We start from the raw sequence: 26669 nt of genomic DNA, 5'->3' as shown, positions 1-26669 counted from the left end.
AATACACATATTGAAGATGATCTAGATACAACAATGGCTACTACGTGTAGCAGTCTGTTTGATGCAGTATATAAAAATAACAATAAGAAGATGAAGAAAAACTAATACAGAAATACATAGAATAGTACGAGACCATGGAGCGGATATATAGGAAATATTTTTAGAATCTTAAGTTACAACTGAATTTTGTCTTTATGCTTTTGTGGAACAAGTACAGATTTTGTGATGTCTTATTAAATTAATATATCCTTACCTTTTGTTTTTTTAAGAAATAATTTGTGAAAATTGTAATGTTTATTGCATTACTCGATGACGTTTAGTTACCAAACGAATTACGAATTTTCAGTAAAAAGCTGAATCATAACCACATCCGGTAAATGCTTGGAAACCCGGTAACATGTTACACACATCAACGCCCAAAAAGTTAATTGAAATTGGTGCCAAACGTCAGCGCTGATTCCGCCTCAGAATTTTTCATCAGTCCACTCCATCGAGCCATTTTGCGGTGTCTGTCCGTCCGTTACCATGATCTCAAAAACGAATGGACCAATTACAATGAAATTCTGCAGGTAGGTTCTTTATCAAATCAGATCCGAGTTCGTGAATTAGTAATGTAGGCCACAAAATAAAGAAGGCCCTTTTGACATCTCCGTTAGTTATGTACCGACTGGCATGAAATCCAAAATGAGGATAGCTTTAGCCATATAATACGTAATGCCAATGCCAAGCCATACCCAGGAGCTCGTTTGCTATGTTTGTTTAATTTATTGAACTTTTCAATTGTTGTTTTTAATAATTAAGAGTGCTGGGGATATAGGATAGGCAACAGACAGTGGTCACTGAAATTTGAAATAAAGGTCGAAACTTTTTAGTAATTTTTAAGCCCAAATATTAATTCTAACTAGAGGTCTTATTGGAAAGAGAGATATAAAAAGTCATTAAATGTAGCGATTTATTTTTTTGATAAAATTATTTAAATCGTGTATAAATTATAATCTTGGAATTTACTATAATAATAATAATAATAATGTATATTGACTGCATACTTGTAACAAAAAAATATACATTTGCAGAAGTCACACAATACTAAGAACGTGAATACTGGCTTTAGTAAAAAAAATATTTATAAAGTAAATCTGCACAATTTATATAGTTTATTTTAGTTTAGGTAATTGGATTAATAGTATATGAAGATACAAGTGTATAATCAAGTCTTTTAAGCACGCGCAACAAGTTTAATGGCACGACGCGAAGCGGGCAAGTGCTTGAAAGACCAATTATTATACACGTGTATCTTATAGTATTCATATTAGTAGGGGAGCTAGCACGAGAACCACTGAACGAGAATGATAAAAATTTTAACCAATGGATAATACCCTAAAAGCCCTCTGTATACTTCTTGTTGGGCCACTCTGTAAAAATATTGTACGTCAATAGAATGTAATATTCAGGAGTAACGTTTTCATTTTTTAGAACAATTTCATACAGCATTGATTTTGGTACTTGAATTTGATTTTTACTCTTCTTAATCCCCCATATCTTCTCATGTGCATGCTGGTAGAAATTGAGCGGCGCCCAACCCTTGATAAGTTCAACAAAGTTAAGATTATTTTACCCAGAACGAACTACTGGCCGTGGAAGATTCTTAGGCTCTTATTTTGTGTTTTACCCTAAGCGAATTGGCCGTTTACGCAGCGCCAAGTCTACCTACCCGTTATAGATTAATTAATATTTTCGTCAAGGGAGCGTCAAGTTAGTAAGAAAAAGTTGTCACTTGTATTATTTTCATTCCTTAGTTGAATTTTTTTTAAACTTTAACATTGGTTGTTGCTATACATACACGGTAAATTTTCTGTATGAATTTCGAACTTACAAGAGTTCTTGATGTGTCCTGCTTTGAAATAATGATAGTCCTATGTAATCACCCCGAAGCTTAACGCACGGGTGTTCATGTGCTTTTTCACCTCGTAGTTTGTGGAATATTTTTCTACCGCCACATAAACTTTTAGTTTTATTCGTGGACACTGTAAAAATGACACTAAACAATTTTTTTGCATAAGCGGTACTCGGTAGACAGTGAAGTTTTCCAAATTAAATCTTCTAGTTGTTATAAGCATCTCAAGGAATTGCAGACGTCAGCACGGAAATAAACCCGATTGAAGATAGATGAAGAGTAAATCTTAAATAAAATAAATGACCGACCTTCCTAATTTTTTGATTGTCAGAAAGAAATAAACACAAAACGGCAGGGAAAATCAAAATTATGAAGAGTAATAAAAATACCAAAATTTTTCGTTATGTATGCAACAATAGATGTATAACATCATGAAGTGTTTATATCTTTTATACATTTTTTAAAACAAATGCTTGCGATCGTGATTTTTAATAATCCAGAGGACTGTACTAATAGTGAAAGTGTGATTCCATTAACTACAATATTGCTTCACAATTGAAAGAGTAGTTCATACAAATTTTTTTTATTTTACACTCAATAAAAAATTCAAATTCTACAATTCTATTTTCCTACAAAATATATAGGATATTCCATTCAAAAACCATGAGCTTACTTGCTATTAATTCAAAGCTCAAAGTATTTTTACTTTTCTCAGTTGAACACACAGCGTAAGGTTTGGGATCCCCTAAAGTGGGTGTCCTGGGCAGCGGCCCTGTTGGGCGTACCTTAATCTGGCACTATACACATAGCTGCAATTCAGAGTTGAAGAGAAGTCAAGAAGAAGATAATGAAGGTAGGGCATATTTCGCATATTATCATAGGCAACAAGTAAATTGCTCAGATTTATGTTTTCAAAAATTACTTAAACTAAAATTATTTCCAGGTTAAACTAATTTTTTGAACTAGTCGGTAACTACAGATAAAAATTTGAGATAACACAAGAAATTTGAAGACAATACTATTTATTAAATGACAATATTCTGATAAAATTAATTTTATTCATTACAAGTTTTTGACATCACATCACGTACAGACACATATAAAAAAGCAAATTAATAAAAACGAAATCGAGGCGACTTGATTAACCTAATACTCACACAATAGCAATGTCTATCATATTAAATCAACAGTTTTCTGTGGTTTCCATACTTTCGTCTCCTTCTGCTTCCATATCTTCATCTTCTTCTTCGCCGTCTTTCTTCTCTGGTGTCTTATCGTATGCTTTATCTAAAGGTGAGACTACAACACCATCCCAAACAGACATCTCTTTCGCAATTGAGGCATTCTCTTCTAGACCTAAAATATGCTTATAGCCACCATGCGAAAGCACACGCAGTAAGGTTTGTGCAGTTAAACAGCAAATGTCCTGCTGTTCTAGAGTCATTGCGGTGTGAATACGAATACTGCCACCTTCACAAGGATCTGTAATACCAGCTGATCCAGGCAAAAATAATCCCGCCGCCAATAATTGGAAAACTCTGCGAAATGCTTGATTGATTGGCAAAGCTTGACGACTTGGATTGTTCATAATAGCGAAGTGAGCCAATAAATCCAGCATCCACGGAGTTAAAGCTTCAAATCCATCAAACCGACTTCTTAAATCTCTAAGGAGACGGATCAGAACTTTAATGGACGAATGATGAGCATTTTCTTCAAACCATCGACTATGACGTATGGCGGCTAAGTGGCTTAGCATAATTTTTTGATCGAGGTGTATTTCGGGATCTAATTTGCGTAGGTTGTGATGTACTGTAGTTACCAAGACTCGCACACAGGCAAAGCTGTTACTTATCTCGAAGCCCCGCTCATTAATTTCATGGGTTAGTGCTTCACCTTTTGGTACAACCTCGCTTTTCATTAAGTTTTTAAGATCTTCTTTAACCTTATTTCCTAAAGCTTCCACTGCTTCACGTGTTGGTAACGTTTTTAGAATAACAACAATATCGGCAACATTATGTCCTGTTACCATTGTGCCTTTCTTAAACGACCCAACTTGTCGAACTTCTTCCAATTGCTGCAAAAATTTTCTGTATTAATTGAATACATTTTGTGTAGTGTATTCTAAATCCCAAATTTAAAAGACAAACAACTATAATAATCCCAAACATGACAAACTATAATAAGTAATACTCACACATGCATCAAATCCTCCGGGAGCAACTACCAAATTATCCAATACAGACTGTATCTTAGTTACCAAGTTCAAAATTGCAGTTTGTTCTGCAGGTGTTGGGGAAAGATCTGCATTTCTCTTGAGCAGCGCTTGAGTAAACGCCGTTTCATCAGGTATTGGCTTTACTCGAGGGAAAGTGCTTTCGCAAAGCGTCAAATCGAATGGATGACGAGGTAGGAAAATTTTTGGTTTGAAAGGACCTCTACCAATTCCACGACCCATTCCTCCTCTGCCTCTCATTCCGCCGCGAACCATTTAAAAACTACTTTACCTTGAATAATTAGTAGCAGATTATCGCTAACACAATTCACTTTTTAATAACCGCGCCGGCAAAAATGATACGCGCTCAAGGTATTCATGAAAACAACGCGATCGATAAAAATAATCGCATATAACTTCAGTGTATATTTCATACCAACTTTAAGGCACAACTATAAACAAGGTGTGTGAAAAGTGACTCTCGGGTCTACATTCACAGTTTAAGAGATTTATCACAAGCCGCGTACTTACTATAAACCAAGCTATAAATTATTGTGTTCCATTTTTTCCTATCTCGAGTTAACTTCTAGACTAGCAAGTTACTTGCGACAATCTCGTGCGAGAAACTTCCACATGTATTTACACTGTGAGCAATAAGTGTCGCGATAAACTGTCGGGCAAGTTGGGTGAGCCATTGCTGACGCAAGTTCTCACAAAGCTGTTTACACTAGCAGCGCTTTTAGCTTCCGCAAATGCTGTCAGTTGATACCATATACACCATGATGATGCCTAGCAGCTGTTTTCGAGAACTTATCTCACGTTATGGCACCAATAGGACATCTTTGTGTTGCCGCGGCTGTAGTTTTATGCAATAATGTGAAACACAAAAGAAGTGTTAGGTGAGAGAATGGATTTCAAGAAGAGAAAAGTATGGGGCCTACAATAAATTAATTTATGAGCTGAAAATCGGAAAATCAATCCCAACAATTTAAAAATTTTATTCGTATGTCAGCGGTAGACCTTGAGGAACTGTTATGTTATTACCTACAAAATTAAAAAGCAGGATACTCATTTACGTGCCACAATATAATAAAACTCGCACGTTTACTCACCAAAATATCGAAACGAAATGGAAAATTTGCGAGAGAGCTGCACATTTGCCTGTTTAGACTGGCATGAAAAGTGTCGCAAGAATTCTTCCGCGAGTTCTGTCAAATGGACTCGCAATAATAATACTTTATTGCTCAAACAGAAAACATTCCAATGATAGAGCAACAATACAATTACAATTACAAGAGTGAAATTAAAATAATGTAACTAAAATAGTATAAATTAATATTATAAACATACAAAATTTGTAAAAGTGCATTGAAAGATAATTAAATTCGATTAAATTGCGCAAAATAAACCAAAAATATATATATATAAATTATATTAAAACGTGCAAATGAACAACAGAGATATACAAGAGATATAAGTAATAGGAGTAATGAAAGAGAAAAAATAAATGCTATTTACACTTTAAAACAGTAGTGTCCGAGCCTTTAGCTTCCTCCCATTCTATGCCTTGAGCTTGAAGTATTCTTGCTGTGAAACAAGATTTTGGAACCAATAACGACAATATTACCACCAGCTCCAGATAAATTACTGAACACTGAATACTTTGCACGACAGAAATGGTTGTGGTTCACGCGATGGATGCAGGAAATCGGGAGTGTAAATAGACAACCATAGCAAACGAGATATTTGGAAAAAACAAATTTTTGTGACCTTTGACCTTCAATATCTTAAAACGCGGACACGAGATTTTATGAGACTTTTGAGACAACTTTTAGAATGCCAAAATAAACGTTTATACAAGTTTATAGCTTATTATCTCTCATTCCGAGATTATACCTATTTTTTGCCTTAAATGACTGGACTATACATTATATTTAATGATAAAACATTGAACATTAGAAACTCGAGTACATACACTTTTGCGTCGACAGTAATCTTTCATGGCGCCTCGATGTCTATCGAGATTTCTGGAATGTGCGCTAGAGTATCTATTGGTAATCTATTTAATTTTTTTACCTCATATTTGTGAAGTTGGCAGTGCATGTTTACAGTGTAGGTCAAACATTGAGAATGGTGCGTTGACGCCGTTGAAAGGAAAAAATAAACGCATAAATATCGATCGATTTACAATTTTTGAGCTCGTACTTCTCAAATTGACGTGAAGTTGGCAGATCGATTATAAATTTAATTTATTTGCGAAATGACAATGAGAGCTCAAAAATTGAAAAGGGTGCCGTTAAAAAGCTCATAAATATTGATCGCATTATAATTTTTGAGCTCGTTTGTCAAGTTGACGTAAAATCACGTTTCAAAATTGATTTGTGAACTAACTATTGGAACAAAAGGTACCGTAGAAAAGCTCAAAATAATATGAACAATTTTTGAACTCATATGATCCCACTTCAGGGTACTGGGGACTTCGTATTAGATACGGACGCTAGCAATGTTGGAATGGACGCCCAAATGCAGGATGGGCACCAGACAGTCATAGGATATTTCAGTAGTATTTTCTAAAGCGGAACGCAATTATTTGTGTTACCCAAAAGAAACTGCTAGGCTTCATCAAGTTAATTTAGTTAATCGAACATTTTTATACATATCTGTACCTATGGACAGAATAACTTCGTAATAACAGAACATCGCCATACAGGTGACCATGCCCTGAGCGCTAGTACCTACTTATGAATCAACGATTGTAGGATGATTCGCCCCTGAAAATTCGCCCCCGGAATATTCGCCCCCAAGTAAATTCGCCCCCGGACTATTCGCCTCCGTAAGATTCGCCCCAGAAAATTCACCCCGGAAAATTCGCCCCCAAGAAAACTCGCCCCCAAGTAAATTCGCCCCCGGACTATCCGCCTCCGTAAGATTCGCCCCGGAAAATTCGCCCCCGGCAAGTTCGTCCCCGACAAATTTGCTCCTGGAAGATTCGCCCCCGGCGATTCCGCTCCCGTAGGATTCGCCCCATAAGATTTATTAATCCTCGGAGGTAACAGAGCCAGCAGTTCATAAAATGAATTTTGTTTAATTTTAATTTTTTTTGTAATAACTGTGTTGATTTTGAGTTTGTTATAAACTCGTGTGAAAAAATAGTTTTGAGTATTGAAGATCGGTTTCATGTGGTGCTGGTAACTTTTATATTATTTTTTAATTAGGTAGTTAGATCTACTTAAAAAAAAGAATTTTGTGCACGATTTTCTAAGATTTTAAATATTACAATCCTAATAGACGAAGAGTTCATTTTATTGTAAATCAAACACAATATTTCACCTTTCGTAATACAAAAATCTGAAAATCAAACTGACAACAGCAAAAAAGGAACTCTTATGGCATCAGTAATAAAAACGTGTCTGTATTGTCATTTGTATACATAATAGTAGGACACAAAGTATATACTAAATTCATTGTCTTTTTAAGATCTAAATTTTTGGTAAATGGTCAACGTTCAACATTTTTTGATCTCAAGTGGATACTTTGGACATTTTAAAACTTTTATGGTATTTGCACATTTTTTACAAAAATTCTCAAATTTAAGGCTGATCCGACGGGCTGAATTTGGAACGAGTACAAGAGTACCGTAGCAGACTAATTGCTACTTAACTAATAAATATATAAGCAAACTTTTTTTTTATATTTTAAAGAAATGGGATGTTTCGAGTTAGATTTTTTTTTAGATTATTTTAATTATGATTTGATACTTCAGCAAACTTCATCAATGTTGGTGTTTTTCAACACAAATTTACATCAAATCTGGACCAATTTTCAAATGTAAGTCTAAAGAAAGAATCATCCTCTGTTTATACATTGATGCCAAAAACATTTCAATATATCCATAAATGGCTGAGTAATTAGACTCCTTTGTAAACGCAATTTGTTGTAAAATGTATTGTAAACATACGGTTGACGTTGAACCGTTGTATCAGCCTTTAACGGGTGAGAGACGATTGAATATGAACAATTTCGAGTTGTCAGTTTTGCCGTATTGAGTTCCAAATATCGTAATTTTTGCAAATATTTATTTAATTAATTTAAACCAATCTATTACTGCCGAGTGTTAATAGATGTTATGGGGCGAATGCTACGGGGGCGAATTTGTCGGGGCGAATATTCCGAGGACGAATTTGTTGGGGGCGAATTTACTTGGGGCGAATATTCCGGGGGCGAATTTACTTGGGGGCGAATATTCCGGGGGCGAATTTTCGAAGGCGAATTTACCGGGGCGAGTCTTCCGGGGCGAATTTACCGCACACCGAATCAACACGTATGACGTGACGTACGACGCATTGCACTTGTGGATGATAATTCATAATTGGGCACCAAAGAACGCCGGACCGCTCATAATAAGGTGACCGTGGTTTACGTCTATTGATAAAACTGGAAAATGGAAGAGAAAAGGCCAACCTGATGGGAAGAGGTATCTCGATATGGTTTTAGTTTTAATGGCGTATACCTCCATTTAAATACACAACAAGGAATCTGTTTTCTTAATTCCGTTCAGAATTTGTTAAATTGCTGTTTTTCCTTTTGCGAAATCATATTGAATTTAATCGATTCCGTAGCTACGTTCCTTCTGCGCCAAACTTCGATTAACCAAACAAAGATAGCCACTGTGTTTTTTTTGTAATCTTTCATTTTTTGATTTGAAAGCATCCAGGTCAAGATATTTTGTTTACATTCTGAGAATTCAACATTTGAGCAATCTAAGATAATGGTAGCCTGTCGTAACAGTCTCTAGGTATACGATATAACGGGCGATCAAAAATGAGTTGCTGTCGAGTCGCCTTTGGAAATTCATTTCCCATGTAAACAAAAATTTCAAAGGTGACTCGAAAGCAACTCATTTTTGATCGCATAGTAGTAAACAAATAGTAAATAACACATTTACAAAGTATCGGATAAGTATGTTTTTATTATTATTTAAGTAACCCAGTAACTGAAAAAATTATCAAAGTCCTCGTTTGAGATCGAAGGGACTTCAGCGCATTTTTGTGTGGCAGATCAGTATTCTATTAGCCACTTTCGATTCAACCGTCAATAACAGATCTTGTCGAAGGCTACTACATTCACTAACCGCTTCCCACTTTCCTCGTGCACCCGCAATTCGCTTTTAAAGATTTGACTCCACCATCAGGCAGATCGTGTCGGGGGCTACCACATTCCCTTTGACGGTACCCACTTCCGACGTTCGGTTCACCCGCAATTCGCGTTTGAAGATTTGACTCCACCATCAGGAAGATCGGGTCGGGGGCTACCACATTTCCTTTGACGTTACCCCCTTCCGACGTCCCGTTCGCCCGCAATTCGCGATTGAAGATTTGACACCACCATCAGTGAGATCGTGTCGCGGGCTACCACATTCCCTTTTACGGTACCCACTTCCGACGTCCCGTTCACCCGCAATTCGCGTTTGAAGATTTGACTCCACCATCAGGAAGATCGTGTCGGGGGCTACCACATTTCCTTTGACGGTACCCCCTTCCGACGTCCCGTTCACCCGCAATTCGCGATTGAAGATTTGACTCCCCCATCAGTGAGATCGTGTCGCGGGCTACCACATTCCCTTTTACGGTACCCACTTCCGACGTCCCGTTCACCCGCAATTCGCGTTTGAAGATTTGACTTCACCATCAGGAAGATCGTGTCGGGGGCTACCACATTCCCTTTGACGGTACCTCCTTCCGACGTCCCGTTCACCAGCAATTCGCGTTTGAAGATTTGACTCCACCATCAGGAAAATCGTGTCGGGGGCTACCACATTTCCTTTGACGGTACCCCTTTCCGACGTCCCGTTCACCCGCAATTCGCGTTTGAAGATTTGACTCCACCATCAGGAAGATCGTGTCGGGGGCTACCACATTTCCTTTGACGGTACCCCCTTCCGCCGTCCCGTTCACCCGCAATTCGCGATTGAAGATTTGACTCCACCATCAGTGAGATCGTGTCGCGGGCTACCACATTCCCTTTTACGGTACCCACTTCCGACGTCCCGTTCACTCGCAATTCGCGTTTGAAGATTTGACTCCACCATCAGGAAGATCGTGTCGGGGGCTACCACATTTCCTTTGACGGTACCCCCTTCCGACGTCCCGTTCACTCGCAATTCACTTCTATTGGCGACACGAGAAAGAGAGACAGCGATTCGAGATTCACGAAACGTTAAACCGCGTGAGTTCGCAACGGAAGGTAAAAGGCGCCTGACTACTTCTCGAAGACGCGCGCGCCGCCTCGCAAAAGGTCGTTAATTTCGCCCCTATGACAAAAAAACAAAATTCCGCCACGCAGGAGTTGTGCGCGTTTACAACATCTTTCCGACGACACCAATTTCAAAAGAATCGGACCAAAACTGTAGTAGAAGATAGGAAAAAAACTGAAAAACCTTCACGTTAGTATACTACGCTCGAGGATGACGCCCAGATGTCGCCAACCCCACATCATGTAGCCATGTCCCTAAGGTTGAAAAATTTCACGGCCCTGTAGATACACGTACACCCGTTGCCTTTCTACAAGAGTTCTTCTACGCGCCCACATTTGCTGCCAGCCAGCCAGCCAGCCAGCCAGCCAGCCAGCCAGCCAGCCAAAGTGAGATTAAAAGCTACTTTTTACAAAAAAAAATTTTTGCAAAAATGCGCTAAAAATGAACGTAGTTCAATAAACTGCAAGATAGATTCCTTTCAGACGAAACGTAAGCGAAGACGAATGTCTGCTGTATTGTGTGTTGCATGTTCCACCGAAAACTAATTTCACATTCGTTATTGTTGTCAAGAGCTCAAGACACCAAATTTTGTCGAGATGAAAATTTGTTTTCACTTTTCACACTCCTTTTGCAGGGGTGCACCATGTTAGAGCAGGATTTGTGGCAACGGATTTGCAAAATCAGAAAGGGCGCAGCAAAAAAAGGCATAGATAGCCGTTAGTTTTTTGGAAAAAAATAAAATAAAATTCTGTGTTTATATCTTTGGACGCACGGATATAACGCGAATATAACGGAATTTTCAAAATTACAATTTTTATGATTCTCAAAAGGTGCCAACCAAGGATAACATAAATTACTTATTTAAAAACTTAACGAAAAGTTACGTAATTAATTAAATTTATTATTTACATGTACCTATGAAAATATCGTAAATTTATACAGCTGCGCTTGTATATCTAATTCCTGGTAGGTATTTTGGATAATTTACCTTTTACAATTTAATCGTTTAAATAAATTAAATTAATAAACGAGAAAATAAGAAATGTACTTATTTGTACAAAACTACGGCATATAAACCATCCGGAAAGTCCCAAAAAAAGAGGCGTAATGTTTACTTGCGCGTCCTTGAGGATGCCCCAAATATCGCTTTAAGCAGATGATTTGCTAGGAGAGAGATTAAGGATTTTGGTAATCGGCGTAACGCGCAGTGTTGTGAAGACCACAAGACAAACAAGTGCAATGTACATTTTATACAATAAGTTCCCAATCGCGTGTGTTATCGCAACTCTCGTCTGTTTATCAACTGTTGAATGTCGAACAAAATGTAAGTCCGCCTTTTTCTTTTTTTCTCGATACGAAAGTTATTAAATACATTTTAAAACTAATAATTAAGTTACGCACTTTCTTCAGAGGGCTACTAAGGGCCTATAGCAATACTATACTGTAGTTAATTCGGCAGGCAAAATAGCTCATAAACTTATTCAGAAATGTCAACACTTTCACGCACTAAAATCCACATGTTTAAATGATCTTAGCTGTCGTAACATTTCGATTACCTACTGAATTTTTTATACTATTCCGGTACCTATTCCAAAGGGTGATGGTGATCTATTTCTTTAACGGCCAGGAGGGGAAATCCGACCTAAAAGGTAAACCCCGCCAGACTACCTACTTAATTACGACCAGTAGTCAGACTGAATTTTCGAGGTAATCAACTTTGCCTAAGTACGCAAGTAACACCGTCAGGTAATAAGAATAACATTTTATTTAGTCAAGGCCCCCGGACGAAGACTTCACTCATAAGGACATATTTTTTGTACAAGTGCAATTAAAGTATTTCCAAAGAATACTTACTAATAATAATTACTCTTTGGTATTGCTTAATTAAGTATTTAATATCGTCAGTGTATTAATTAATTTGTAATGCAAATCATTTTGTCAATCTATTGCTAAACAACACATTGAATACGCTAGAAATCGTTTACAAACTATTTACAAAGAAGGCATTTCGATAATATCAAGCATTTTTCGAAAAGAAGATAACCTTTCGCGGAGTTATTCGGCGAAAATGATTTGCGTGTGTTCATTGAGTAATTAAATCACTCAACGGTGTGTTTTTAAATCTGTGGTTTTACTGTTGTCCTAGCAGTTTGCTAATTCTGGGGGCGTGTGCGACACCTATCTATGCTGGGCCACCTTTGTTCCGTAATACCATTACATTAATATCGTTTCCTAGTTCATTGCGAAATGTGTGACCACTTCCCTAATGAAATTGCCGCAGTAATTTGGCATTCAAACGATGTGCTGAACCTGAAAATTAATCATTTCTAATCAGAGACAGTAACCAATACAGGGTGTCCAACGATGAGTTGAGTATACCTATTGTTATGTGCGGAACTGATGCGAATAAATGAAGGGCTAATTTAGCTAAAATATTTTCGATCGAGGCGGGAATCTCGGTAGATATCCAGTATATTCTCGAGTGTATATGTTACGGATAAAGTGTTTATTTGGATAGTTTATAGAGTAGTTGGATAGTATTTGAACCCCAAACATTAATAGCACAAGTAAAGACAAGTCGCTATGTATGAGGGCAAAATAGGCTGTTATACCTGTCGAATAATGAACAAATCAAATCAAATCATTTATTGTCAGAAGTACCAAATGTGGCTTTGACATGTCAATAATGTACTCGTACAATGTAAATAACGTAAATGTAGAAAAGCAAAATTCAAGATATAAACTACAAATTTTCAATAAATATAAATAGCCTAAAAACATATGCGAACTATGGACGTACACTACACATTAACATTTTGATTTAGATAAAGTAATAATGATAATTTAGCTTACGCTTACACTTATCATATATGTGACACAAGGGTGTAATAAAAAACAAACGACATATGATGGGACGAATATACAAAACTGATAAGCATCAAGGCACGAGTAAGTGTATATAAAATGAAATCTAAAAATAAAATAAATTGACAGATTTCATATAAGACTACTAAGATATATTTTCACAGTTGAATTCTTCAATAGCGTAATATGCTTTTTTTAATAGTATTTCTTTTAATTTCTTTTTTATTAGTTGTAGTCTAGTCAACTCTTTTATTTGCGTTGGAAGATGATTGAAGAGTTTTTGGGAGACGTACACTAGTCCATTTTGCGTCTGGCTAAACTGCAATAGTTTGGCCTAAAGCAGGCCTTCCACGCGCAAAGTTTGCATCGTTCTTGGTGCGGAGCGAAGAGTTTTGCCAATCCTAAATTCTTGGCGTGGAGCGATGCTGGGCGCGCGCGTGGATGTTGTCGCTCCTGGAGTTAAGACATAAGTGAGATAGAAGTGGTGTTTCAACATTCTGGTCCAAGTTCGAAGACATGGCGTTAATTCAAAGTTCGATTAAATGAATGCACGTGGAAGGCCTGCTTTATGTTGTTCGGGAACTTGTGAAATGATGATGTATATCACTTTGCAATTTAAATTGATGAAGATTATCTTTCGTGTACATAATACTATCTAACAAATATTGTGATGGTAAGGTTAATATTTTTAGATGAATAAAAGTCTTTCTGCAATCATCCCTATATCCAAGGTCATTTATTATTCGTACTGCACGTCGTTGCAGACCAAAAACTCTTCGCGCTGCAGGACAATTTCCCCAGACTAAGATACCATAGCTTAATATACAAAAAAATTTTTTTACAAATAAAATCGACATGTACTCCAAAGTATAAGACAGGATCAATATGTACACCTAAACATTTTACAGAAGCATTGTTGTGAAATGCATGATGTCTTAGAGTTAGCATCAGGTTTTCCGATTTGGTTTCATTAAGTTTTAATATTGGTTTGGTATAAACCATTCTAACGCCAGAGTCGTCCGTAAATAAAATACAATCCGCATACTAGTTTATGTAATTAGGGAAGTCATTAAAATAAATCAAAAACAAAAGTGGTCTGAGAATGGACCCCTGGGGAACTCCCCTAATTACAGATAGTTGGCTTGACTGACAATACTCCATTGTGGAAGACGTGCTGAAATCTATTAGTTTATGTTGGTGATTAAGTGGGCACGTGCCTCTGTGCCTTTGGGACCAGCCGCCAATGGTCGGAAGACCAACTTATTACATTTGTCGTAAACATTCTCAGCAACTTCAATTTTTTCCAAATTGTTTCCACAAATCATACTCTGTGTTTCAGAACCTTCGATCCCTATTTACAAAAATAAACGACATTATGCATGCGCAACCCAACTTATATGTATTTGCGCAATCCCAATTTTTTAAATTTGTTAAGAGATTTGAACGAAATTTTGTAATTAGGCAGTTAGGCACCTCAAAAGTAAAACCATTGAACTATATACTCTGTAACGAGTATATAGTTCAATGAGTAAAACTAATGCCGAATCAAAAAAATTTGTTTTACAAGCTATGCTGATCTGGTGGGACAGAATTAACCCGTTTTTGTTAGGTAATTTCTTTTAATTCATGTTACTTAAATGTAGACTTATCTTTATATGTCATACGCCTAAACCGAATGGTTTTGATTATTATTTCTGAACAATCGTGCAAGGAAAAAGCGAGGAAAAAAGTTATGGTAAAAAACCTGTTTTTCCTGTACCATAATTTTACACTTTTGCCATTTATTAACGATCCCCGAGATCGTTTATAATGTTGTATTGATGTCTATCTGTCTGTCTGTCGGTTGTGCTTTGCCCACTTTTGTATTTGCGCAATCCAATTTTCCTTTGTTAAGATATATCGAATCGAAAAATTTGTTTGGACATGCGCAATCCGTTTTTCTTTATTTGCGAAGATACTTAAATGAAATATGGAGGCACCTCGAATAAAGGTAACACTAATGCCGAATCAAATAAATTTGTTTTGCGCATACGCCATTCGATCCGAGTGATCCGACTAAAAACACGCAAATCATTGTTGCGCATGCCCAGACCCACATTCATTATTTGTGAACCAATTCTTCGAAATTTTAATGGAAATTGCACGTTACAAATGGGAAATGAATGCAAGTGGAAATGCGCTTTTTGTAAATCGTTTACGATTACTTTTTTAACTTGTTCTTGAATTAGACGAGGACCAGGCAGACAGATGGAATTTTTTTCGCACAGTTCTCTCTCGATGATAAAATTTACTCATTTTTAGCGCATTTTCCAACGAAGTTGGGTGCGCTATTGCAACCACTTTCTCTGTCCGTCCGTCTGTCCGAGGCCTTAACTACTCCTACAGTTTTCAAGATATTTAGTTCGTTCTTTTTGCATTCGGTAGCGTATCGCTCTGGCACCTGAGTCAAGGAAAATCTTGACGATTGAACTGCGCATGCGCAGGCTGCGCAATGTTAACTTTTTTATTTATTAATATATTTTGTTGAAATTTTAATCACCGATATTTGTAGTAAAGGCAAATAGGTATATCGCATATAGTAAAAATCAGATGCGCGCATCTGCGCAATGCCAACTTTCTTATTTATGGAGATATTCCTTTGAAATTTTAACCAAAGATGCTTATAGTAAAATCAAATATTGCATATTGTAAATATCAGATAAATAAGCGCATGCGCAGGACGCGCAATATCAACTGCGCAGTAAGTGTCAACTTCCTTATTTATGAAGATATTTCTTTAAAATTTTAACCATATAGGCCTCTAGTAATGAAAAACAGCGCACATAGGTATGACCTTTGGGGAAGTATTGATCAATTTATGGAAAATGCGCTGAAGTTACTCGCCTTAGGGCGAAAACTTTTTTAATTGTTATGATCACGCTCGTTTTAATCAAGTCAAGCCAAACCGTAAATTTGTACAGTAATAGGGTACATTAATAGGTATCCGATATGTTCATCATCACAAATTTTTGCCGGTGTAAGTGAATTCAATGTTTATGAATCCCACGTCCCTATATTCTTACCTCACTCAGGATAACACACGTCATGTCACAATTATTAGAAACTGGATTTTTGGATAATTACAAATTAGGTACATGCCGGTAAATTTACACGTGGCACTTGAAGAGAATGCATCATTGTACCCAGATGTACGAGCTATGAGTTACACGCCGTTTCTGTTTCTAATCTAAGGTCATCTTCACGGCAAAATCGTAAGGTTGTAGGTACTATTATTAGGTGCCTACCCTATTAATCAAGAAATCTATTGTGCAAACTGACAAATGTTTTGTTATCTAATTCAGAGAGGGTGAGGGTAAAAATGGGCCTCGAAATGCATGTTTGCGTGTAGATATTTCGGTTAACTTGTTTATGTTTGAATTGAAAAATGAAATTTTCCATGAATAAAAATCATTATTTGTATTTATAACTTAATTGGCAATTAAAGAAACATTATATAATAGGTTATACCTAGGTAATCTTCGGAGCTCCTATTCCATATTCAAAGATATCACCATGGTCACAATGGATAAAAACGAATAGATATAAAGAGTTACTAGAATAGTTTGGGTTAAAAAAACCAAACGGTCGACTGCTGGCAGGTAAATAGAAAAATTCTCACCGGTATTTACCATATGATGATTCTTTTTGCAAATCGGGGAAGTCCAATCACCTTCGCACGTAGGTAATTGGCAGCGTCTTTTCCATTTTTTTGCGACAATGTGTGCGAATGTCAATATCTTTAAAGTGTTACCAGGTTAATAAATTGTGAATATTACTTTTCAAGGATACGTCATACTTAAAATTTTTAAATATTAATCATTTAGGCGCACACTGTTTTATTTTCTCTGTAAAGAATGTAAAGATGTTTCATTATCTATTAATCAAATGCTAATTTTCAAACTTGTCATGTATTTTTAGCGTAGCGACCAGTTGAATTGATTTAAATGATGACCTGAGAAACTATTGGTGAATTAATATGTGAGGTATTCGAAATGGTTATTTTAGAAGAAAGATTTTCATTTTTTATCCCTTCCGCTTACACTAGAAATACATAATCCCCAACTTCGTTATTTTTATTTTGAATGAATAGATTTATTGTTGAATTATTAAATGTCTTGACATGATAGTACATATAAATACAAACAGCAGAAGCACTCCAAGCGCTTATGTTGAAAGAGCATAGGTACCTATATTTTATACATTGGGTTTCCACTGCTGGTTCACAATAACCCCCCATTAATGGGTCTGAAAAGGACTTCTAAAACTTAAAAATAGGATGAGGACTTGAGGGATATCTTTTTTTTATTGTTCATTTTCAAATAATATTTTATTATTTTCAAGAATGCCACGCACAGTGTCTGGTACATCATTTTTTTCCCAAATTTTCACCAAAAGTGTGCCAATCATTCTATTCTGTTGATATGTTTGCTGGTTTCCTTCAAGTTGATTCAACTAAAGAGAGAGCAATGACAGCAAATGTACCTAACTGGGTAGGTACTTACTAATACGCCAACGAACATGCAGCAACTACATACCTATTTAAAATCAACTTCAGGACACTAACAAAGAAACATTAGGTCCAGTTGCTCACAAAAAATAATACGATATTAACACGGGACAATTTTTGATACGAGTTGTAGGTTATAAATCTCCTACTGTCACCCCAAAAAGTATATATAGGCTCAGATTTAGGACTTGTTCAGCGTTGAATGCGTTTGGATCATATGAAAGATCGCTTAATTCTATTCCAAAAATCCGATACAACCGAATACCGAACGATCCTCGAGATCTTCACACACACACGTCATTTTTACAATGTACCTTTACGAGGTTGATTCTATTCCACCAAATCAGCATAGCTTGTAAAACAAATTTTTTGAATCTGCATTTGTTTTATTTGCGGTGCCTACATAGATAATTTCATTTAAATATTAAAAAAAATAAAAGATTTGAAATAGCGCCTGCGCAAAACAAATTTTTTGATTCAGCATTAGTTTTACTTTTCTTCGAGGTACCTATACATACAAAATTTCATATAAATATCTTAACAAATAAAAACAAATTAAAAAAAGTAATCGTAAACGATTTACAAAAAGCTCATTTTCACTTGCATTTATTTCCCATTTGTATAAGATGCAAATTCTGTTAATATCGTAAAAATCCGGCTACAAATAAGAAAGATAGCGTTGCATATGGGCATTCCATTTTTGACGTGCTACTTCAGTTTCAGTTTATAAGAATCATCCTACCCTACAATTTTAGAAGAATTAGTTTACAAATAACGAATGTGGGTCTGGACATGCGCAATAATTGTTTTGCGTATTTTTAGTCGGAACGGATTGCGCATGCGCAAAACAAATTTATTTGATTTGGCATTAGTTTTACCTCCATTCGAGGTGCCTACATATAAAATTTCATTTAAATATCTTAACACAACAAAATTGGATTACGCCTGCGCAAAAGAAATATTTTGATTTGGCATTACTTTTACTCGAAGTGCCTAGATACAAAATTTCATTTAAATATTCTAACAAATTAAAAAAATTAGATTCCGCGTTAATTACCTACATTACAATACAACTACTAATGCAAGTTATGCCTTAGAGGTACCTATATTTTGTCATTGAAACTCGTATAGAGATTGTTTCGCTTATTTAGAAGATCATTTCGTGAATTTAATGGTTTTTCCTTCGAATCAGTTTTACCAGATCAACCTTTTTGGTGGTACTATTAAGGGTGTGTTAACTATGAAAGATTTCAAGAACCCAATCGAAACGTATGTTGGGTCTAGCGCGGCTCACAGTCATTTTCCCTCGAATATGTCTCGCGGTGAATTGCCTGCAGCTATGAATACTACAGATAATAAAAAATTATCGATAATGTCAGTATCCGATAATATCGATAATCGATATTATATCAATATTTTTTTATTATCGATAATCGATAGTGAATTTCTATCATCGCGCAGCCGTAGTCACCACAATACTATAAAAAACATGGGATAACTATTGCATGACTAAAAATGGGCAAAGCGTAACTGATGTTTTATGTGCTGATTAAAATTCTGTTTAAAAATTTAGTGAAAATTAGAGTTCGTTATTATTGAACGAAATTTAAAAAAAAAATAGATATAAAAACCTGATACAACTGAATACCGAACGACGCTCGAGATCTTCCCGCATCCATCATTTTTACAACACAGCTTAAGGGGTTGATTCTGTCCCACCAGATTACCATAACATTTAAAACACATTTTTTGAATAGGTATGAGTGTTACTTTTTTTCGAGGTGCCTCAATACATTTCATTTACATAATCTAAAATTGGATTGCGCATCATTTTTGATACGGTATTAGCATTGTTTAAAGTGTTCCTTTTATTCAAGGTGCCTACATACAAAATTTCATTTAAATATCTTAACAAACAGAAAAATTGAATTGCGCCAACACAAAAGTTGGAATGCGCATGCGCAATATTTTTTGCATCTGCATAGTTTCTTGGGGTTTAAGGAATATTTTCTGACACAGAAAACCGAGCATTCATATGTTCTTTGTAACAAGAATTATAAAAGATTCCCCTTTTTGGAGGTTCAGGCAGTTTTTGGGCTATAACTTTTTGTCCCGTCAGTCTATACGTAACTGAAAAACAATAAGCGACCTTTCTTATATTCTTAAAAACATGTGTACTAATTTTCAAAGCGATCGGACGTTTCTAAACAAAGTTATCGGCACACGAACGGACAGACAGCAATACAAAATTATAAACGTTCTCGAGGATCGTTAATAAAGAAATGTCACAATCAAACACTAAACAGACAGACAGCAGTACAAAACAACCTGATATACTTGCACTCTTATATAGACTATTTGATTTGAGTTCATATAGTAGACTATATGATCAATTAAACTATGTGATGGCGGCAATGAATTATTTATTCTCCAATCTCAAATGAATGCGTCTCATTGGATTCTGTTGAGGGTTGATATTCCGAAAGCGAATTCACCAGGGGGGCCTTTCATGAAGGGAGGACGGGGAAGGGGCGAGTTTTTTTACAAGCATAAAGGTCCCACTTCCATTAGCGCGTAAGAAAAAGTAACCTATTCAACCTTATAGATCTTTGCTGCACAACAGTGAACTCAGAACCAAAAGTTTAGACTTACAAAGGCCTAATGATATCGGGACAAAGAGTGCCATGTACCTACAAAATCATATAATTCGAGACTATACAGAAATATATTTAAGAATATGTACTTACCTACTCACCTATCTTGTAGCATTGGAGTACACTTTTAATATCTTTCAGATCAAGTATGTGTCGTGGATGGGCGTGGAAGTTTTCGCAAAGCTGCCAAATTTTGTCCCGTTTTGGATGGCCCGGATAGCAAAGTGGAATGTGTTATAGGATTAGACAGGTACCTACCTACTGTTGTAGTTTCCTCACATTTCCAGTATTATCCATCTTGCTTTTCAGGCTGGACTGTTTAAGACGGATATCAAAAGGAAAGGCTGATTTCTCAGTATTTAGCGCCGAAGATCTAGTAACCGCGAGTAATCTACAAGTTGAAGTTCTTGTCACAAATGAGATGAGATACACAAATGGTTAGTGAAGTGTGCATGTGTGTTAATTAACTCTTACATTTTTATACATTTACAGATGAGTTTGAGTATGAAGTTGTTGCTGTCGTTGATGATGAGGCGCGCATACAAACCCGATATGATCTGCGCGATAAACGATTATGTCATCCTGGATATGGATACGAAGCTGATTGGACTCAGATCCTTGCTAATGTAAGTAATGAAATGAGAAGTCAACATTTCATTTCATACGTTTAAGTATTTGGAAGTATCAACCGTGCCTCAGTCTTGCAACCCACTATTAAGTTTAACTGAAAACAGAATAAGTTCATCTTCAAAATACTTCAAATCCGCATGTAAGGCTGGTCCATGGGTAAATGACCGTGCGTTAGATTCACAACTAAGTAAGTTCATTAATTAAACAAACACAGAACTTAACTGTTATTGCAGAACGCAAATACCCAAACCTCTGCGGATTATGTAATTCTCCAGGCGTGTGCTCTACGGATGATAAATATTGGGGTCGTAGTGGCCCATTACTATGTCTGACTGATGGTGTGGGAGATATTACATGGGCACGATTGGATGATGTTCGCAGTCATTTTGGATTAACACCAGGATCATCTCTAGCTAGTACTGAAGGGTACAGTTACCTATGCGAGGATGGAACTACGATACCGTTAAATTCAACAACAAAGCCGTGCGTTTGGGTAGTTAAACCTTGGCCGGTAGTTGCTAGTAAGAGGTAAATGATGGTCTAAGTATATGTATATGGGATTATAATTAATCACTGTCTTAGGACTAGCGCACAGGAGATTCAAGAGTTCATCTCGTCACTTTCCCATTCAGATAACAATTCATGGCAGTCTGCTCTACTGAACTTGATAGAAACATATCATTTAACAATAAAAGCCGTACAGCCTATAGAAGCTATAGAAAGTTACTTGTCACGAGCACAGGGCTTTTTGAGCGCCAACAGCTTTCCTGGTTGTCATCCCCCTCGCACGATACGAATATGTACAACAACCAATTTGGAAAATGCAAAATGTTCGTGGTTACGGGAAGTATCCAATGTATATGGAATTGAGCCCGATGTCGATTGCTTAAAAGCAGACAATAAAACCCACTGTATGCAAGGTGTTGCCGACAACTTGGCCGACGTTGTTGCAGTCTCTGCGGACATGGTGAACGAAGGCAAAATGTAATAATATATTGATTGTGCGTATATCGTTCTAATTTTACCATTTTTAGGTCTTACAAACTAAAAACCTTATTTTATGAAACTGTAGCAAATGAGGAAGAAAAATACGTAACAGTTGCTGTAGTCAGAGCTAATTCTGGTATAACGTCTTTTGAAGGTCTACGCGGCAAGAGAGCGTGCTTTCCAAAATACGATGGTGTAGCATGGAATTCTGTAGTACACGCTCTAAATTCTAAACAACTTTTAACAACGTGCCCATTTAATCAGGGAATGTCCGAATTCTTTTCAGACAGTTGTGTACCCAATTTTCCAATAAATGGATCATCCAATCTGCAAGTGTTGTGTAAGCCGGGCATATACGATGAGGAGTATGGAGCTATGAGATGTTTGACACATGAAAACGGGGACGTTGCATTTGTTTCAAAACAGGCATATTCAACGTTTTTCCAAGGTACGAGAATTGTTTTTGAAATAAACGATTTTTTATTAGGGTCCAAGAATTCATTCTAACGGCTCAATAAGGCGTATAATTAGCGCTTAATCTTAGGGTAAGGAAAAATTCATGTATGTAACAGTCTGCGCCTACGCGAAGTTGCCAGTGCTAATGCGAGTGATAATGCTTTTTGAGACACATAGCATATTTCGTATTAGGGCACAAAATTTTAGTCCAACAGCGCTAAAAGGTTCATAATTAGCGCTTAATTAATTTATTTCATCACAGGTTACCCCAATGACAATGTTCATGTATTCAACTTTTCAAAAATTATTTCACAACGTAAAGGAACTTCCAAAGTTTTGTTTGAGCCGTAAAAAGTATACAGGGTGATTTATTTGCTTTGCACTGCATTAGGGTCTTTGAATTCTTTACAATTACAATATCGTAAATGAACAAAACAAATGTGCCTGTACGGAGGAGAAATTGGATCATGATATTTTTGTTTAAATACCTACCAGGGTACCACCTATGAATGAAAAACCAAACAGCACTTTTCTATCGAATACTTGATTATTCGAAAGATACAAAAAATGCAAGCAACATCAATTACGACTCAAGATGTATTTTCCCAACATTGGCCTTTACCTCGACCTCTACACTATGATGTGTCCCCCCTCCCCTATCATGTTTATGATTTTATTATTAATAGGTATCTACTAAGGGTTGAGAAATAAGATTTTGTATCTTTTACTGACAAAAAATCCAAAATGTATTTTAAAAACAAGGTTGTAGTGCTTCATTATAAAGGTTTAACGGAATTTAATTTAGAGAGTTTTGTCACCAAAATAATAGGTAGCTGCCATATATACAAAGATCAAAACAGACCGGTCTATATGTATGGAATTCACATTATTATTATACGGATGGGGAAAAAGACTTGAAAAATGTCGAATTTTATTCTTCTTTCGACAATTTATTCTATGACAATATTACATAGCTCTGAGTTATAAGCACCATCTCGAAAATTTAAAACTAAGAAAGGGGCGTGGCACCTTTTTGGAAAGAAATTTTATTCTTTGTTTAACAATATACCGTTTTTTTTACATTTGGTGCCATCATAACATCATAAAATTTTGATAATGCCTTCTTGAAAACTGTACATAGAAAGAAGCCATTTTAGGAATTTATTTAATATTTATTTACAATTAAATTAAATGTTGTAATAACTGTTGAGAAGCAACTGGGCAACTCAAAACGTAAAATCAAAACTCCCACCAAAACCTATTAAAACTCATGGCACATAATCGTCAAGTAAAAAACCTGATTCACTAATCCTATCACTATAGGATCGGTCAACATAAATAAAACGCAAGAAATTGAGAAGGCGAAATTAAAAAAATAGAAACGTTCTATAACATAACAAAAACAATCAAATCCAAATTCAATTCATGGTTGCAGTCTCTAAATCACACGAGAATAGCTCTAGGGACCCATAACATAACAGCATTCCGATAACATAAATATTCAAGAGTCTTGAAAAATAACCACATTTGGCATTTATGCACAATAGAAGATCATGGAAAAATAACATTGTTTTTTATATTGTCATAATAAACTTTCAAATAAGGGTAATAGGATAATAAAATATTAGCATCAATTGTAAGGTTTAATCTATGGACCTCAAACAAAGCCATTGTGAGGCTTTCTTTCCTCTAACATTTTTGAACAAAGGGGCCAGATCTCAGAAAAATCATTCAAGAAACTCACTAAATCGCGTCCTACCGAATCTGGAGGAATAATTCTTATTCACATGCCCAGTCAGTTCTCAAATTGCATTAGTGGCAACCATACCCATCAGGAGGCCTGAGGTTTAGCCATTATGCTATTTTTCAACAAAGGCATCTTCAATTACTAATTTATAAAAGATTTTGGCAATACAAAGGCAAATGCAATAGAGACAGAAACTCCGAGACCCATCGTACAATAAGTCGACAACATCGTAAATTAATTTTAAAATCCCTTTCTTGCGAATTGTTAAAATATAAAATGCATGTAGCAGTTCCATAGCAAAAGCTACTTACAGGAAATCTAGAACCCAAACGGTATCAACACCTTGTATATTAATCTTAAATGAAAACCACTCACGCCTGTGTAAAAGTTTCCTGTAAAAATTTACACGCTACCCTAAATTATGTAAACACCCTGTAGATGGGCTAATTGATCCTTAACTTTCACCAAACAAATAATAAAAACTAATCCGGATGTCCCAACAGAATAATATCATTCCTCCCAGTGTCTATAAACGAAATTGAAGCGACATTCACAATTAAACTTCTAGGTACATGAGAAAACTACGTACGCGCTATCTACAGCAAACAAAAACTACCCTGGCCACATTTATCTATATTTGCGAATCAAAACACATACCACCAAAAGCGAGACCAAAAGTTAAAACTTCGCTACTTTCTCTTTTCTGCTAGAAGAAAAGCAAAGCATGTGCACTCACTATGACCCTTCTCCAGTAATTTGAATTGTTAGATTCGCGCCAAAGAAATGTGCAGTGGCGTAACTTGCGTTTTTCTGTTTTAATGGAATGCATAAACGTACGTGGCAATGATAAAATTCAAAAACTACCACGTATAACATCAAAATGGATGATACGTCACTAACTACAGGGTACCCTTGTAACACTGTTTTTTTCATGTTGACTTGTTTTTATGACAAAAATGGCGCTGTCAATTTTTGTATGTGCAGTTATGGCATGTCAAAACAAAACAATGAATGCGTCTCATTTAATTCTGTTGAGGGTCGAAAGAGAATTCAGATTGCCTTTCTTGAAGGGGGGAGGGGGTGGATTTTTCTACAAGCATAAAGGTTCCACTTTGATTGGAATCTCATTTCATTGACATTTTAACTCTAAAAAGATTCCAAGAGCCCAAAAAATAAGCTATCCTGTACAACTATTGGCCAACGCATCTATTCACAATAGCTTGCAATAAATAATCGACATCCTGTAGGTTAAGAAAAAAGTATGTGTGTAAGTATTGGTGTTACTACCTTTGGGCGAAGAGTTGTTGATCAAAGAGATTTTTTCAATTAGTTTGGTTCTTCAATCCTCATATGAGACTCAACTGAACACACAACAGAAAGTCTTGTAAATTTGGTTCTCCTAAAACAATTCAGTTTCTATTGAAGGAAATCAGAGCTCTTGCGTAGTATACAGTTAAAAAATCTGATACAACTGAATACTGAACGACCTCAAGATCTTCACACATACATCGTTTTTGTAACAAACTTTAAAGAGTTGAATGTTGATTCTACCGCAGCAGCTTGTAAAACAAATTTTTTGTCGGCATTTTTATTCGAGGTGCCTACATACAAAATTTCATTTAAATATCTTAACAAATAAACTCGCTAAAAGCTCGTTAATAATAAATTTGGGATTGCGCATGTGCAAAACAATTTTTTTTATTCAGCATTAGTTTGACTTTTATTGGAGGTGCGTAAATACAAAAGTTGGGTTGCGCATGCGTAATCTTTATTTATTCATCTTCATAGTTGCCTGAGGTTTAAGGAATATTTACTAACACAGAAAACCGGACATTCAGAAGTATGTTCTTTGTAACAACAATTATAAAAGAAACACTTTTTTTGGCTGTAACGTTAGTCTAATACCCAATAAACAATAGCGACCTTCTTATTCCTTGAAGAACATGTGTATCAATTTTCAAAGCGATTAGACATTTCTACAAAAAGTTATCGTGCACACGGACAGACAGACAGCAAAACAAAGTTATAAACAATCTCGAGGATCGAGGGTGTACTGACGGGGAGCGTTGGTACCAAAGATTGCATGCGAGTACCGAGGGGGAAGAGGGATAGTTTAGTGTTTGATTGTGACATTTCTTTATCTTTAGTACATTTTTACATTTTGTTGTGTTTTCTTTAAATAATGTGTATTTACTTTTAGATATAAAAGAAAAGAGAGATGCATTCATCGATGCAAGGGATTATACGATCTTATGTGAAAATAACGATGAACCTTGTCATTTGAGTTGGGCGCCCCCTGGTCAAGCAATGATAAGAATGAATAGCAGCACTCTGTGGATCAAAGACACTTTAGATGTGTTTTTGCAAATGGATAATCTGTTTGGTAAAAACTTTAAATCAGTTACCACACCATTTACATTATTTG

The 26669-nt window shown here is 36.0% G+C and overlaps 2 protein-coding genes across 2 annotated transcripts; one reads left to right on the top strand and one right to left on the bottom strand.

Moving 5' to 3' along the window:
* Positions 1-2932: 2932 nt before the first annotated feature.
* On the bottom strand, positions 2933-4516 carry LOC116181845 (interleukin enhancer-binding factor 2 homolog). Its single transcript, XM_031502273.1, has 2 exons — positions 4089-4516; positions 2933-3968 (listed from the first exon to the last, which is right to left on the bottom strand). Exons 1-2 carry the CDS (start codon positions 4380-4382, stop codon positions 3078-3080), a joined length of 1185 nt encoding a protein of 394 aa, XP_031358133.1. The 5' UTR covers positions 4383-4516; the 3' UTR covers positions 2933-3077.
* Positions 4517-11539: 7023 nt separating this feature from the next.
* On the top strand, positions 11540-26663 carry LOC116181844 (transferrin-like; the record flags this gene model as incomplete). Its single annotated transcript, XM_031502272.1, has 9 exons — positions 11540-11683; positions 20566-20674; positions 20734-20861; positions 20917-21050; positions 21097-21241; positions 21288-21582; positions 21637-22038; positions 22089-22489; positions 26445-26663. Coding segments are annotated over exons 1-9 (1918 nt in total), but the record flags the coding sequence as incomplete, so codon positions are not given.
* Between the last annotated feature and the right edge of the window lie 6 nt (positions 26664-26669).

This window comes from Photinus pyralis, unplaced genomic scaffold, assembly GCF_008802855.1.
Source record: "Photinus pyralis isolate 1611_PpyrPB1 unplaced genomic scaffold, Ppyr1.3 Ppyr1.4_unclustered_Scaffold25, whole genome shotgun sequence".
Taxonomy (NCBI): domain Eukaryota; kingdom Metazoa; phylum Arthropoda; class Insecta; order Coleoptera; family Lampyridae; genus Photinus; species Photinus pyralis.
The sequence above is the reverse complement of the archived record's forward strand: the minus strand, read 5'-3'. Positions and strand labels throughout refer to the sequence as shown.

Excerpts from the sequence above, each read along its gene's own strand:
- LOC116181845 (XM_031502273.1), bottom strand. The coding sequence starts at position 4,382 with ATGGTTCGCGGCGGAATGAGAGGCAGAGGAGGAATGGGTCGTGGAATT. Across the intron at positions 3,969-4,088 it reads CCGGAGGATTTGATGCATGT|CAATTGGAAGAAGTTCGACA; the intron begins GTGAGTATTACT and ends AAATTTTTGCAG.